General features: G+C 41.0%; 1 protein-coding gene and 1 long non-coding RNA gene across 2 annotated transcripts; both read left to right on the top strand.

The window, feature by feature from the left end:
- On the top strand, positions 7,830-8,204 carry LOC109228142. Its single transcript, XR_002068315.1, has 3 exons — positions 7,830-7,914; positions 7,996-8,054; positions 8,137-8,204. It is a non-coding gene; the product is annotated as an uncharacterized LOC109228142 (long non-coding RNA).
- On the top strand, positions 11,357-14,235 carry LOC109227558 (kinesin-like protein KIN-12D). Its single transcript, XM_019392760.1, has 3 exons — positions 11,357-12,898; positions 13,026-13,481; positions 13,732-14,235. The coding sequence occupies exons 1-3, from the start codon at positions 11,357-11,359 to the stop codon at positions 14,161-14,163; spliced, it is 2,430 nt and encodes an 809-aa protein (XP_019248305.1). The 3' UTR covers positions 14,164-14,235.

The following is a 16,787-nucleotide window of genomic DNA, read 5'->3' as shown; positions in this document are numbered from 1 at the left end:
GTAATTCTTCTTTTCCACCAGCACCCCTTAATTGGTTCAGTAATGTTTCTGATGAACGATCGTCTCTCCATTCCCGTCGTACTTTTCAAATTTTGGCATTTTAAAGCAAGCGGGCAAGTGAACATGACGAAACATGCACAGATCGGAGTATGAGACACTCTTTTTGCCACTCAGGTCTTGCATGTTCTTAAGATTTTGTTCAAGGCTTTTCATCTTCCGAGCCATTTCTTCTTGCTCGGGGTTTCTCGTTATTCTTTCCTGTTCCATTGGAGACTCATATTGCAGGTGCTGAGGTAAGGGTTTGGGGTGACATGAGCTATGTCTAGCTAAAATTGAGGGACTTGAAAAGTGAAAGCTGGAGGCTCGAAGCATGGTCTAGGTATTGTAGGCTGTGCCATAGTAGAGACTGGTAGTGCAGTGAATAATGTAGAAGGTACCCCCAAAAATGTTGCCTAGGGGCGAACCTCAGAAGGCATACCAGTGAAATTGGCTGATAGTGGGGTACCCAAACGGATGAATGGGTTAGTTACGAGGATGGGGACGTTGGAGGTTCCACTCGTCTTGGGAAACAGTTTAGGAAATCGGGGGATTGTACTGGGCGGTCCTTTTCTATTAGACCAAGCGTCCCACATTTTTAACATGCAAACGCACAACCTCCTGTTTTCTTCAGCGGTCGCAGACTCTGACTGTGAAATAGCCGATACCGGATTATCCTCAGGCTCAATAATTAGTAGATGACTTTCAGAGGTAATAGGAACACTGCCTTTAGATATTGTGAAGTAAGGATGGGAAGCCAGATCAGCACAAAACCAACCACCTAAACATAACCTGCCTTTTGCACACAAAACAACCTAGTTAGTTTTAGATATTTAATAGATAGGGAATCGCATATTGATGATGCAATGCACCTGAACAAATTAACGTTTCTAAATGTTTTTGCAATGGTTGTGTGTTTCATCCCGGCTTTGCTATCTCTTTTCTCAAATTTCAAATCCTGATTTCTTTTCCTTTTTCTTTTTGCTGTTTTTCGCTCTTTTATATTTCACTCAAATTTTCTCTTTTTATCTTTTTTTTATATTCGTTTCTGGTTTATTCTTTCACTTAGATTACCTATAGCTATGATCGAATCCGATGGGGATTGCCTACATATCATGATGCCACATGAATCAGATCATTACGTAGTTCAGGAAATAAATGCGAAAATAAAGAAAAGAAATTTTTTGGGTTTTTCAATACTAAATAAAAAATCTTTTTGGGTTTTTCTATTACAAAGACTTGGAAATACTTACGATTCAAAGAAAAAACAGAAAAACAAACAAACTAGAAAAAGACGAACATGCTCGAAAAAGTAGAATACAGACTCAAAGCCAAAAAGGTCAAGAACATATAAGAGCCTCCAATGCTACTCCGGGGGCCCGTGAGACATCAGTCGGTCTCGATGCGGGCCTGCGTGAAATCTCTTCTTGAAGGTACTATAAATCAGCCATCACCTGACAGACAAAGGTCATCACAACAACAAAGAACATGGACCTGGTCATATCTTCGCATTCATGGCACTTCATATCAACATAATCAACAATTTCCTTAATTCTCTTTCTAATGACACCCTTTTCTTGAAGCAGGCGTCCAATTTGCTGAGACCGGGTCTCCAACACCTGCGTGGCTGTGTGATTTTGGTCTTCTAACTGTTGCATGTCTTCTTCTAATCGGGAAATCAATATATAACAATGCTGTCTTTCTGTTTTGAAATCCTTTATTTGCTGGACCATTTCATTCTCGAGATTAGTAAGTTTTTTCCTTAAGATTGTGACCCTCCATCATACTTTTGCTTTAACTACTGGGAAAACCTTGTCTGTTGTTCTATACTCTTTGCCAACTTTTCTCGAGCTTTTGCCAATTCATCCTTGGCCTTTGCCAGATCAAACTAATAATCATGCACTTTTCGCCACAAATTGCTTATGAGTTTGTCATCTTTTTCGCTTCTTGCCGGGGTTTTAGCGGCTATTTTCATCTTCTGAATCTAAGCTCGGAGGGCTTCATTTTCTTGGGCCAACCTTTTCTTTTCTCCTTCATCCTCGGCAGCCTGTAAACTACTATCAAACTTGAGGTTTTTGATTTGATCTTTTATCTTGCTTATGGTGGTCTGGTATACTGTCTCTTTAGCTAACCAAATCCATTGTTCTTGCACTCGGTCGGTGAATTGTTGGACATGGGGCTTCTTGGCGGGCTGTTTCGGCTATCGATTGACCCAAACTCTCTTACCATACCATGTGGTGTAGTTAGATTCTACTTCACTCGAGGACAAATCCGCACTTGAGTTTTGGAGGATATGCTCCGTGCATGTGCTATTGATTTTGGAGGTTCTTGGGATCAGTTTTTACCTTTAGCGGAGTTTGCCTACAACAACAGTTACCAGTCGAGCATCCAGATGGCTTCCTATGAGGCATTTGGTAGGCGGCGTCGATTGCCGGTTGGGTGGTTTGAGTAGGGAGAGGCTCGGTTGTTGGGTACAGATCTAGTACATAATGCCTTGGACAAGGTTAAGATTATTCAGGATAGGCTTCGTATAGCTCAGTCCAGTCAAAAGAGTTATGCCGATCGCAAGGTTCGTGATGTAGCGTTCATGTCGGAGAGCAAGTGTTTGCTTCGGTTCTCGCCCATGAAGGGCGTGATGAGATTTGGAAACAAGGGCAAGCTAAGCCCTAGGTTCATCGGTCCTTTTGAGATTCTTGATCGAGGGGGAGGGGTGGTTTACAGACTTGCGTTGCTGCCAAGTTTATCAGCTGTGCATCCAGTGTTCTGTGTGTCAATGCTCCGGAAGTATCACGGCAATCCATCCCACGTGTTAGACTTCAGAACTGTCCAGTTGGACAAGGACTTGACCTGTGAGGAGAAGCCGGTAGCTATTCTAGACCGGCATGTTCGTCAGTTGAGATCAAAGAATTTCCCTTCAGTTCGTGTGCAGTGGAGAGGTCAGCCTGTTGAGGCATCGACCTGGGAGTCCGAGTCCAATATGTGGAGTCGATATCCCCATCTTTTCCCCGACTCGGGTACTTTTCTATGTCCGTTCGAGGACGAACGATTGTTTTAGAGCTGGAGAATGTGATGACCCAAAAGGTCATCTGTTGTTTTAGAAGTCAAAACTGTGTTCCAAGGCCTTAAAACCCTCATTTTTCCTACCTCGATTTGTGTGCACAGTCAGGGCGCATTTCTGGAAAGCTTTTATGTGAACTTTAAGAGAATATAGATTTTAGCCTTTAAAATTGATTAAAGTTGACTTCGGTCAACATTTTTGGTAAACGGACCCGGACCTGTGATTTGACGGTCCCGTAGGGTGCACAGTAAAATATGGGACTTGGTCGTATGCCCGGAATCGAATTCCGAGGTCCCTAGCCCGAGAAAAATAATTTTTAAAGAAAATTGTTTGATGGAAAATATAATGGCTTTTGGAAATGAAATGATGTGTGTTTTTTATGGTATCAGGACAGTATCTTGGTTCCGGAGCCCAGTGCAGGTTTTAAATAATAATTAAGTCGAATCTATGAAATTTGGTAAGGATCGGAGTTGATTTGGTACAAATCGGACCCTTAGTAGAGAAAATGAAAATTTCAATGTTCTTAAAGAATTTCATGAATTTGAGGTTAAATTCGTAGTTGTTGATGTTATTTTGATGATTTAATTGCACGAGCAAGTCCGTATGATATTTTTAGACTTGCGTGCATGTTTGGCTTGGAGCCCTGAGGGCTCGGGTGAGTTTTAGATAGGCCACGGAGTGAATTTGGACTTAGAGAAATAGTTGTTGCAGGTTCATTTGTGTTGCAGGCTTTGATCTCGCAATTGCGAGGTCAGGCTTTGATCTGGCAATTGCTAGGGCTTGATCGCATTTGCGAAGAAATCCCAGGCCTGCCTTGATCGCATTTGCGATCCACCCCTTCGCAATTGCGAAGTCATCAAGCATGGCCAGTTATCGCAATTGCGATGAATTACTCGCAATTGCGAGGGGAGCAGACAATGCAACAGGTTTGCAAATGCGAAGCATGTTTCGCATTTGCCAGCTTCGCAATTGCGAAGCTCATGTCGCAATTGCGACATCTGCAACCTATTAAGTGGGATTTTGACGGGATTTCAACTCATTATTTCAATTTTTCAAACACTAAGCTCCCATAGGCGATTTTCTTGAAGAGAGTTATTCCCCAAATCATAGGTAAACGATTTCTAACTTATTTTCTTCAATCTGTAACATCTTTTTACATGATTTCACTTCAAAATCTAGGGGTTTTCATGGGAAATTGGGTGCTTTTGGGTAGAAGTTAGGATTTTTCGAATTCTCGGGATTTGGACCTCAAATTGAGGTCTGATTTCAAAACTAATTGCATATTTGAGTTCGTGGGTGAATGGGTGATCGGGTTTTGGTTCGAACTTCAGGCTTTGACCAAGCGGGCCCGAGGACGGTTTTTGACTTTTGGGAAAACAATAGGAAATCTATTTTCATGCATTATAATTGGTTTATTTAGCATTTATTGATAGTATTAAGTAAATTATGACTAAATACAAGCAGATTGGAAGTGAAATCGAGAGGTAAAGCGGTAATTGAGGCTTGATTTTGTCCGTGGAATTGATGTAAGTGTTTGGTCTAACCTTAGCTTGAGTGAATAGGAGTTGTGGTCTAATTTGCTATGTGTTAGTGTTGAGTACGACGTGTAGGTGTGGTGACGAGTATCTATACGTTGGTGTTAAGCATGCCCGTGATTCTTATATCATGATTTTTGTGACTCTATTATGTATTGTCTATGCTTAAATTGAGGAATATCAGTGTTGAACAAGACCCATTATAGTTTCTTGGTAATTGATTATCGTTGAGTATTGGCCCAAGTTGAGGATTATTTTGTGAAGTAATTGTTGAAAAGATATTGGTTATAGTTGATTCCTTTGCCGGGATATTATTGTATCTATTGTTGATTCCCTTTCCTGGATGTTATTGTTTCTATTATTGATTCCCTTGCCGGGACATATTGTTTCTATTGTTTGGCTGAGAAAGAGAGTAAATCACGAAGGATGATGTCGTGCATGATATTGTGAGAGAGCGTAAATGCACAAAGGGTAATGTCGTGCCGATATTATGAGAGTGTAAAGCACGAAGGGTGATGTCGTGCCATGCTTGTGAGAGTTAATGCACGAATGGTGTTGTCGTGCCAATATTGTGAGAGTTGCACGAAGGGTGATTCCGTGCCATGATTTTGAGAGTTAATGCACGAAGGGTGATGTCGTGCCGATTCTATTGATTCTTATGGTGAGGACGAGTGTAAAAGAACGAAGGGTGATGTCGTGCACGTGTTATGGTTTTCCTTACTTCTGTTGATATAATTATGGCGTTCTTTATGCTTCTCTACTGAATTTCTGTTAAGTATTTGATATTCCCCGCAGAATGCTTCCCTTCCCATCTTTATCTGTTACTCCCTGTTTTTATTATTCGTTTGTATATGATTTAACTGTACAGGTTTACATGATTGTCGTGTCCTAGCCTCTTTACTACTTCGTCGAGGTTAGGCTCGACATTTACCAGTACATGGGGTCGGTTGTACTTATAATGCACTCTGCACTCTTTGTGCAGATTTCGGTGCCAGACTTGGTGAGTAGCTTGAGGTAGCTGCCTTTAGTCCAAGGAGACCAAGGTAGATCTGCTGGCGTCTGCAGAGGCTGAAGTCCCCCTTTTCCCTGCTTTAGCTTTTGTTGTCTCTTTTCATTCCGAGAACAGCTGTACTTTTCCTTCTAAACTAGTGTTTGTAGCTATTCGTAGATGTTCGTGAAATTGTGACACCAGATTCTCGGGGTAGACGTGTATTGGAGTATTTTGAATTGTTATGATACTTTCGCACTTTATATATGTTTAGTTTTAATTATTGTTTATACCTATTTGGTTTAATAATCAATACGTTAGTATGTATCGGTTGGCTTGCCTAGATTTCACGAGTAGGCGCCATAACGACTCCCGAGGATGGAAAATCTGGGTCGTGACACCGTATCCTTTTATATTTGGGCACCGCCTAATGGGCTTGGGCCTCCGGGATTTGGTAGCCCGAGTCGTCCGAATTTTTATCGGATGACAGTCCCCGAGTAGGGGTAGCCCATGGGCTAATAGTCCACGAGTAGCGGTAGCCCGTGGCTTTAGGATCCAGGATCGAAGAAGCAAAATGTATGGTAATAAAGTGTAAGGGAAGTAGAAATTTCTTTCATTGCTTAATATGTAAGGTACATGATCGGAGGCGCATAAACCTTGTGACGTGGCTAGAGTGGACTACGTAGGCACGATTCGCATGACCGTTTGACTCTTACAATGAATCCTAACCACCAATTCTTACCTTTATTCCCCTTTGCGAAAGAGCTTAAGCAAGGGTAATGCCCCCAATATTCGAGGCCGAACTTGTGAGGGATCTGATACTATTGATTTGACGCAAACAATCACTAATTCCAATTTATAGTCGATTTTCAAATCTAAGGTAGCACATTTTGTTGCCGCCTCGTTAAAAACCTTGCCAAAAAACCCACTTCGGGACAAAACTGGTTCAAGGGAAAAAAGAGTGCAACTCGTGCTTTCGTTGATTCCGCCTTCCCATTACCACTAGGGTGATAAGGCGTCGATGGTATCTTCTTGATCTTGTGATCTTCGAAAAACTTACTCACCTTGCCGCCGACGAATTATTTCCCATTGTCGCAAATGATCTCGGCTAGTATCCCAAATCGACATATTATGCGATCCAAGATGAATTCAATGACTTCTTTCTCTCGGACCTTCTCAAATGCTTGGGCCTCGACCCATTTGGAAAAATAATCGGTCATGAATAGTATGAATTAAACTTTGCCGGGTGCCCATGGCAGGGAACCGATGATGTCCATTCCCTACTTCATAAATGGCCATGGAGACATGACCGAGTGGAGCATCTCTCTTGGTTGAAGGATCATCAGGGTGTCTCTTTGGCACTCGTCGCATTTTTACACAAAGTCTTTCGCATCCTTTTCCATTTTATTCCAGTATTAGCCGACTCTAATTAGCTTCCGAACAAAGGATTCTTCCTCCGAATGGTTCCCGCAAATGCCCTCGTGAACTTCTCTCATGGCATATTCGGTCTCCCCCGTCCCTAAGAATCTGGCCAGTGGACCGAAGAAGGATCTCCTGAATAATGCCCCTTCGACTAAGAAAAATCTGGCAGCCTTGGTGCGCAGGGCTCTTGATTCCTTGGGATCCGAAGGTAACTTTCCTATCTTCAGGTAGTCTATGTATTTGTTTCTCCAATCCCAAGTCAAACTTGTGAAGTATACTTCGGCATGACCTTTTTCTACTACCGAGTTCATAAGTTGTACCACTGCCCCCGAGCTAAATTCATTATAATCGACATACGACCCGTAGTTAGCCAGTGCATTGACCTTTCAATTTTGATCTCGGGGTACATAATGCAGAGTCCACTCCTTGAATTGGTACAAGGTCACTTGCAATTTGTCCAAGTACCTCCGTATCCGTTCTTCTTTTACTTCGAACATCCCATTGACTTGATTTACGACGATGAGGGATTCGCTTTTGGCTTCGATCACTTCGGCCCCAAGGTTCTTATATAGTTCTAGACCTGCAATCATGGTCTCATACTCGGTTTCATTGTTAGTCAACTTGCAGTTCTAATAAACTTCCTGATCACGCTTCCCAGAGGTGGTTTTAACACGATACCGAGCCCGGACCCTTTCGCATTGGAGGCACCGTCCATAAATAGGGTTCAGATTCCGAATTAGTCCCCCAGGTGAGCCCGGACCATTTCACCTATATTTTTGCTCATGTGTGTTACCCACCAGACTCTGCTGGATAATCAGCAAGTGCAAATGTTGACGGAGAAGGCTCGACTCCGTAATGCTGATGCTCAGTTCAAGGTAACCTTAGTGATGATGATGTTATCACCAACTAATAGTCTGGACTTATTTAATATCATTAACTGATTCCTTGGTTTGCAGGAGCAAGAGGTTCTTAAGCTGAAGCAACAGCTAAATGAGTTCATAGAGGAGAGGAAAGGGTATTAATTGTCAATTAGATTTTGAGATACCCTTGTTATTTTTTGGATAAGTGCATTTCTCATTATTTTTTTTGTTGATTAGATGGATTGAGGAAATTGAGAGAAAACAAGCAGAGATGGTGGCTGCACAGATTGCACTAGAAAAACTGCGTCAACGAGATCACTTGCTTACAACTGAAAATGAAATGATAAAGGTTGGAAATGTTGTGATTTTTATTTTTCTTTCAATTACACCTCGGCAGGTTGTTAATATATTAAAAGCCACTTATTTTCTGGACATTTTCTCAGATGGAGAATGTAAATCATAAGAAGAGGATCATGGAACTTGAAGCAGATATAAAGAAGTTGTCCGGTCAGCAAAACCTTCAACGACGCATCCACCATCATGCTAAAATAAAGGTACATACCTTTTACCATGCTTAAGACTTCCCGGACTCTGAAGATCAACGCCATGAAAATGCTAGTTGCATTTTTTGCTACTGCACTAATCCTCACTGCTTGTTTATCTCGTCACAGGAAGAGAAAAATTTACTGAAAAATCAGAATGATGACCTTATTGTTAAGTTGCAGAAAGCTGAAACAATTCTTTCAAGAGTCAGGGAAGAGCTGGCTCACTTCCGTCAAACTAATGGAAGAAGCCCCTACATTAATTTTGATAAGGAGCAAATACTGGAGAACAAGTTGAAGGTTAGTATTCTACCGCAGTCCCAAAGTAAAAGTGCAGGGGATCTACCGGGAATCGAACCCGTAGTCCCAAAGTAAACAAACAAGGGGGGAGCTACCGGAATCCCACATCCATAGTCCCAACATAAATGCACAATCACAACTAGAAGGTACACGGAAACGAAGTACAAAAGACAAGCAAATAGGTAGTACTGGCCTAGCATGCTTCACGTAGTACAGTCAAGGCAACTTAAGCAATTAGGCAAGTGATATCAACTAAACATGCTTTCCTAATCTAGCACAGGTTATAATTGCAAGTAGAATAAAGTAAATATGAAAGGAACTCAATCTTACTATCTTAAGTAAAATGAGGATTTTCAACAATTGGCTCAAGTACGCGGTCGTCACCTCGCGTACAAGGCACCCAAAATAACAAATAACAAATCCTAAGGGGAAAGGTCCCCCACACAAGGTTAGACAAGCTACTTACCTCGAACCGGCTCAATATCAACTAGAAACCACGCTCTTGCCACAAGTATCCGACTCCAAATGGCCCAAATCTATTCAATTCCATTACACATTGTAAATAACATCGCAAACAACTGGTTTTGCTATTTAATTCAAAGCTACGACGTGAAATTAGGTGAAATGACCAAAATGCCCTTCAGGACAACGCCTCGGAATCGAATAATTTTTACATTTTTAGAACCCTCGTATTCTCACGAGTCTAACCATATAAAAATCTCCCAAATCGGAGGTCAAATGCCCACTCAAAACTCAATGGTTTAGCCTATGAAGTTTTACCCCAAATTATTCCAATTTTGATCCCAAATTCGAATTTTAATGATGGATTTAACTACAAAATGATGAAATATAACTAGAAGGGATTAAAGAAACGTTACCCAATAATCTCCTCTTCAAAACCCTCTGAAAATCGCCCTTACCCGAGCTCAAATTGATTTTTCTAACTTATGAAATCAAACCCTCGAAATTTCTATATCTGCACAGGTATTTCCTCTTTTGCGGACAAGGGACCGCATCTGCGGTCCCGCTTCTGCGGTTTTTCATTAAATTCCAGGCTTTCGCTTCTGCGATATTAAACCGCACCTGCGGTTGCCGCTTCTGCGATACACTTACCGCTTCTGCGGTTTCACACAAAGGGCCCAGGGCCGCATATGCGATAGGGGCCTCGCAGGTGCGTAACCGCATCTGCGGTAGGTCTTCCGCACCTGCGGAAAAAGCTGAGGGAGCCCAATTCCGCTCCTGCGATGATCAGGCCGCTTTATGACAGGTACCAGCAGTCTTCAGCAACTCTTAAATTCCAAAAACCTTCCGTCAACCATCCGAATTCATCCCGAGGCCCCCGGGACCTCAACCAAAAGCACCAATAACACCTAATACCTCATTCAAACTTGTACCAATCCTTAAACCACCTAAAACAACGTCGGAAACTCGATAAATTCAAGGATTTGAGCCTAAGAACTTCAAATTCCATCAAAATGCACTTTCGATTAAAAACCTAACCAAAACACGTCCGAATGACCTGAAATTTTGCGCACACATCCCAATGACATGACGGAGCTACTGCAACTCTCGGAATTCCAATCCGACCCTCGGATCAAAAACTCACTATCGGACCGGAAACTTCAAAAAATCAACCTTCGGCATTTCAAGCCTAAAAGAGCTACGGACTTCCAAAATACATTCTGAACACGCTCCCAACCCCGAAATCACCTAACGGAGCTATCGGGACCATCGGATTTCCATTCCGAGGTCGTCTTCACACTGTTCCGACTATGGACCACTTTTCCACACTTAAACTCTCATTTAGGGACTAAGTGTCCCAAAACTCTCGGAAACTCAACACCGAACTCTCGGAAACTCAACACCGAACGTCCCGGCAAACCAAAATAGCAGAAATGAACTTAGGGGAAGCAGTTAATGGGGGATCGGGGCGTAAATTCTTAAGAAGAGCGGCCGGGTCGTCACATCAGGGAAATAGATGAATTACGAGGTTCATTAAATAGCATCAGTTCTGCTGACAACGATCACAATGGTGGGAATGAAGTCAGAAAGGTAATTCTCTTTCTGAGCTCCAAACAAGCATGTTTCTGTCATTATATAACTACAAATAAGAGAAGAAGAAGAAGAAGAAGGATGATTAGAGACTTTTATCATGATTCAGAAAGTTGTTGCACATTTGAATTACACTAAACTGATGCTTTTTCTGACTTAGTAATGAATCTGAGATGAGAATATACCACAATTTGGCCAGAACAAAGTAATCCCACGAAAAAACAGAATAATCTTGAGTTGAAGTTGCGCTCAAGCCTCAAAAGCTTTTGGGGTAACGTAATGTTCATAAGTTGACCAATAAAATACACGATATTAAAGCACAGTCTGTCCAAGTTCCTACTGTTTTCTGATGATTTTTGACCATGTATTTTGCTTATAGGATCGCACTGAACATTCTATTGTGTGATTTACTTTTTTTTCATAACTCAAGTTTGCTTATGTTCTTTATGTGGATGACTATAACCATAATTTTTCAGGAGTCAATACCAGAAGCTCTGGCTCTTGATGGCAAATCAACAACTGCTGATCAGAAAGAGAAGGAAGATACGAGGAAAGAGGATATGATGAAGAAAATTGAGGAGATTATGGATTTGCAACTTGAGTTGGACATTCTGAAAGTTATAGTTCAAGAAGAAAGGTTGCATCGCAATGAATTGGAGCAAAGTGCTGAATCCATGATGCAAGACATAGAGTCATCAAAAGAGCAGCTTCTGTTAGTGACCAAGAAATGTGAAGATGTTCAGGCAGAACTCGGGGAAGCAAAATCCATTATTGAAGCTCTTGAATCTCAACATCTCTTAGCAATCACTGAGGTAGAAGATCTAAGAAACAGTAACAGCCATTATGCTGAATTACTGCAGAAACAGGAGCTTGAAATCTCTTCCTTGAAGGAGCAAATGATTCGTCAAGAATTGAGAGATCTCTCATCTTCGAAGCTCTTAGAAAGTGATGATTCTCCCTTGCAAGCAAAGCTTAAAAAGATGCATGATTCCCTTGAGAAGGCCAAAATGTTGAATCGGCGGTACCAAAATGACTGTGAATTTCAAGTCTCAAATGAGGAAGCGATGGATGAAATAAGTAGGCAGGCTGAGGCAGAAACTGCTGAAGTGATTGTATGCTTGCAGGAAGAACTCCTTCTTCTGCAGCAGGAAGTCAGAAATAGTAGCTTGAAAGAGATGGAGAGCACAAAGAGGTTAACTGAGCTGGAAACAGAGGTTAAAAGTTTGGAGGCAAAATTGTCTTTGATGACAGAAGAAAATCGAAAACTTGGTGAAATTGTACATGAAAAAGAAAAAGAGTTAATAGATATGTCTGAAGAATGGGCACAGGTAAACAGCGAGATTGAAGCTATTGTAAGTGGGGGGCATGAGGCTCTCAAAGATGCCTGTGAGCAACTGGATTTTATTTCCAGTACATTTCCAGATAAGAGAAGTAGGATATCTGAACAATTTGGCAGAATGACAAAATGCATTTTTGAAAAGGATTTATTTATTGAAGAGCTCAATCAGAGTCTGGAGAATGCTCTCAACAAAAGGAATGATATGGAATCCATGTTGAGATCTCTTAGAGGGGCAGCTTTAGTTATGACGGAGGCGCACCAGCTAGATTGCCGTGAAAAGGATGCTGAGATACTTTCTTTGACATCCCAGTTAAGCTCAAAGGCACATGTCATCTCAGAACTTGAGAACAAGATTAAGCATGGGGAGGATCAACTCAGAAAGGCGTCGGTCAGTGCAACTGTTGCTTTTGTGGTGGTTAACTGGTTGTCTGAACAGAATTCCAACTATATTGATGCTTTAAGCCAGAAGGACATGCAGCTTAAGGAATCTCTAGAAACAAGCAGACAGAAGGATGCTATTCTCTGTGATCAGGCCTCAGTAGTCGCTGCTGCAGAGAATCAAAATGAGTCTCTTGAGGAGCAAAGACAAAAGCTTGAAGAAAGTGATCTGTTGAAAACGATTGAGAAACTTACAGAGCTGCAAGTAGGTGTTTCAACAGTACGTTCGCACCTGAGTGAGTGCGTGGAAAGAAGTGGAAGTCCTGGAAAAGATATTAGCAATGAAACTGATGCATCTTTTTCTTCTGATTACAAGTTTGAAACACGGGTATGTTATGCGCCGTTATGTTTGAAAATTACTCATTCTTATAGTCTATCTGCTTCTTAAGTGGCATGGTAGGTTCCCGGTGATGTTTGTATTATTATTGTAATCCAACTTTAATGTATTGTTGCAGACAGGTACTGAGATAAGACAACACAGCCAGCACCTAGAGTCATGCACTCTTGAAGATAGGACAGCTGAAAAACCAGACCATTCTTCTGACAAAAGCAATAACATGCTTAAATCAGCCAGCAATCGGAAAACTTTTCAAATGAATTGGAAGGATAAGAATGCCAGAGATGATACAATTATTCTACTAAGGAAAGAAATGGAATCTGCTCTTGAATGCTTAAAAGGAATGCAAGCTGAAATGGCCAAATTATGCGTTGAGAAAGAAGCATTGCAGTCATCTGAGCAAAAGAGTAGAGAGAGGATTGGAGATTTTGTGACTGCAGTAACTTCTCTACAGACCTATATGGATAAGTTTGAACATGAACTTGAATTTAAAGTGGAGTTAGTAGATGATAAATTACAGAAAATAGAAGATGCTGTGCAAGAGTCCTGCAGCTCCTGGTATGAGCAAAAAAAGGTAGGCCCATATCATAAAAACATCATATGTTTACTGCTTATGACTTGCAATGTGGGAATCCATCTTTTTGACTGTTATATTACAATTTTATCACTATAATCCTTGATAACAATCATCATGACGAAATAAATAATGCGTCATAAAATATAAGCATAGAGTTCAATGTAAAGGACAAACTCCTGCCATTAAAGTAAGTGTGATATAACCAACAACACAGTCTGATCTGCTCTCCTGGAATCCTTATCTGCAGCTACTTGAAGCTGAACTTTGTGATGCTAAGGCAGTGGCGGCCCAGAAAACTACGGAAGCTTTCTGCATTCTAGCCAAATTCGAAGAGGTCCAAGATACCATGAAAGATGCAGACATCATGATAAATGAACTGATGATAGCAAATGAATCCTTAAAGCTTGACATCAAAGATCTTAAGAGGAAGGAGATCAGCTTAGCCGAGCAGAGAGACATCCTTGTTAATGAAAATCAAAGCTTGCAGTCGGCTAATGATCTAAATAACATGCATTCAAGACTGGAGCATGAGTTTGAGTCAGATCTGGCAATGATGCAAAGGCTGGTATTAGAGATGGAGGATATAGTTTCACAAACAACAACCACTTCCACAGATGAGCTGAAGTCTGTAACTACTGATCTCCTTATCAGAAAGTCTCAGCTTCATGAATCAAACTAAGTGCATGAGGTCATGGCTTGAGGATATCTGGTCAGATATTATCGTCAAGGACTGCGCTCTGTCTGTCTTGCATCTTTGTCACATGGGCATTCTCTTAGAAGCTGCTGCTGGACTGAATGCAGAAAATGGGCTACTCCATCATGGGCTAAGTGAATCTAACTCATTAATATCGAAGTTGAAGGAGCAGAACATCAAAGCACAGAAAGAGCTTGAAATGTGCAGAACACTGAAGGGGAAATTATTGGCCGACATTAAAAGCAATTTTGATCGTGTACTAAGGAAAGAGTCTGATGCAGGGGAATTCACCTCCAAACTTGGATCCTTCGAGAAAAAACTATAAGATCTGCAGTTCCAGGAAGAGTCAATGTTAGCAAGGTCCGAGCAAATGGGATCCGAGCTTGTTGAGTTAATGAAAGAGATAGATCTCAGCAACAAAGCTGTCCTGACATCTGTTATAGATCAAGAAAGGGTGCTCAAGGACAAAGATTTCTTGCAAAAGGCTTTGAGTCATTAATTTTGTCATCTGAATTAGAAGAGAGCACCATATTAATATCTGAGTTGGAGAGAAAAACTAAGCATTTTTGTGAAGTTGCCTAAAGTTTGAAGAGAGAAATCATTTTTGGCAACCTAGATGTTGCATTAACTGCATCCATCCTACTTGACAAGGAGGTTGAGGTTTCTATCCTACAGCAAGAAGTTGCAGAAGCAGGAATGAAGCATCAGAATATGTTGGCTGAGCTTACTGAAATGAATTCAATGATTGCCAAAGTTCACTCTAGAAATAACGCTCTTGAACAAGATACTTGCTCACTGATGGAAGTTTCTTGTTTGAATGAGACATTGAAACGTGAACTTGGTGAATTGGTGGAAGCAAAGACTGTTCTGACAACCCAGGTCCAGGAACTTAGCTCTGAAAATGAGAAGTTGCTTGAAGAATTACAAACTAAGAACTCAGCCCTTGAAAGTTCTTCAAGTCGCATCTTCTTCCTTGACCAACAAAACCAGATGTTGCAGAATGAAAGTTGCTTGCTGGAAGCTGCATCATGTAGACTCCAGAATGATATGGAAATGAAAGATGCAGAAATTAGCAAAATGAATTGTCTTGAAAAGGAGATTGAAGCACTGCAGCATGAAATAACAGAGTTAAAAGGAGAACGTTGCCTACTCTTCCAGGAGTTGGAGGTCAAGAACGCAGATATGGAATATTGTGATCTGAAACCGCAGATCGAGAGAATCAATGCTTTGGATGCAGAGAATGCTTCCATGAGAAACCAACTCAGATCTCATGAGAAGTGTACATATGACACTTTCGATATGGTGCTCAAAGTAAACAGCATTGGGAGTAAAGCATTTTATGCTTTTCAGAATAAATGTGCTGAAATAGATACCGTGTTACAGGATATACATGAAGAAGTTGAGAGAGGATCCAAGTTTTTGCAAGAGTTTGAATCATTGAAGAATTTTGCCGAAGAGATTTTATTACAAAGCGCTTCCCTGCAAAATGAGTTAGTAGGAAGGATGACATCATCAAAGGAATGTTATTTGATCTTAGCTTCTATTAGTACTTTGGAAACTGAGCTTGATGAAGCTGTTTGTAAAGGTCAAGCGCTTGAAGTTCAGTTGCAGGAAAAAAAAAATAAGATAGCTCTTTTGGAGTGGGATATCACGCAAAAGTGCAAAGACATAGAATTGCTTTCAATCGAAAACTCGGAGCTGGGTGCCAGTGCCAAGGACACCATCGAAGCAAAATGTTCCATGGAGGAGGAATTGTTAGAGAAAAGGGAAGTTTGTGAGAACTTAGAAATAGAAATCACCAAATTTGGTGATATTGTTAGTGAAATGAACAATTCAATCGAATGCTTGAAGAGAAATCTGAATGACGTTACTAGTGAGAGGGATGACCTCCATGGAGAAATTGTCAGATTGAAAAGGGAGCTAGATATGGCACAAACGCTTGCAGAGGAAAGTGAAGCAGTTGCCATAGAAGCAAAAGAGGTGGACTCATGTTATAATATACTTTCTTTAGTTATTGACCTCCAGTGTCTTCCGTTCCCCCCCCCCCCCACCCCCCCCCCTCCTTTTCTTTACAGAGGGAGGAGCTTGAACTAGAACTTCATGCTATCAAGCAACAAATGAACAATGTAAAAGGCAGTGATGTCGGCATGAAAAGGTTCTGACAACCTTACCATGTGACATGAATTCTCAAAATCGGACCCTTTTAGGTTTGTAAATGTTTTGATTTTTATTTATACAGGCATCTACAGGAGAAATAAAAAATCTTCAAGAAGCCAGTCAGCGCATACAACTTCTTGAGGGAGAAATCATCTCAAGAGATGCTGAAGTGATTTTCATCCTCTATTATCTTTTTACGAAGTTTTGTTCTTTAAGCTCAGTCAGCCAGTCGTTATAAATGTCAATAACTAGTTAGATTAACTTTATTTCATTTTATTTGATAAGGAGCAAATACTGGAGAACAAGTTGAAGGTTAGTATTCTTAGAATTTAATGTTGCCTAGGACTAGGAGTAACCCCAATGTGACAGAGAGAGAAGAATCCTATTGTTGTATGTATAGGACTTAAAACACTTTGTAATTTGTCCAACAGGAAAAGGAAGACGAAAGACTG

This window comes from Nicotiana attenuata, chromosome 6 (genome assembly GCF_001879085.1).
Source record: "Nicotiana attenuata strain UT chromosome 6, NIATTr2, whole genome shotgun sequence".
Lineage (NCBI taxonomy): Eukaryota > Viridiplantae > Streptophyta > Magnoliopsida > Solanales > Solanaceae > Nicotiana > Nicotiana attenuata.
This window is presented reverse-complemented; position numbering and strand designations above follow the sequence as displayed.

Bases quoted from the DNA above. Each gene is read 5' to 3' on its own strand.
- LOC109227558 (XM_019392760.1), top strand. From the start codon at position 11,357: ATGAAGAAAATTGAGGAGATTATGGATTTGCAACTTGAGTTGGACATT. The intron at 12,899-13,025 runs GTATGTTATGCG...GTATTGTTGCAG, and splicing joins ATTACAAGTTTGAAACACGG to ACAGGTACTGAGATAAGACA. The intron at 13,482-13,731 runs GTAGGCCCATAT...CCTTATCTGCAG, and splicing joins CCTGGTATGAGCAAAAAAAG to CTACTTGAAGCTGAACTTTG.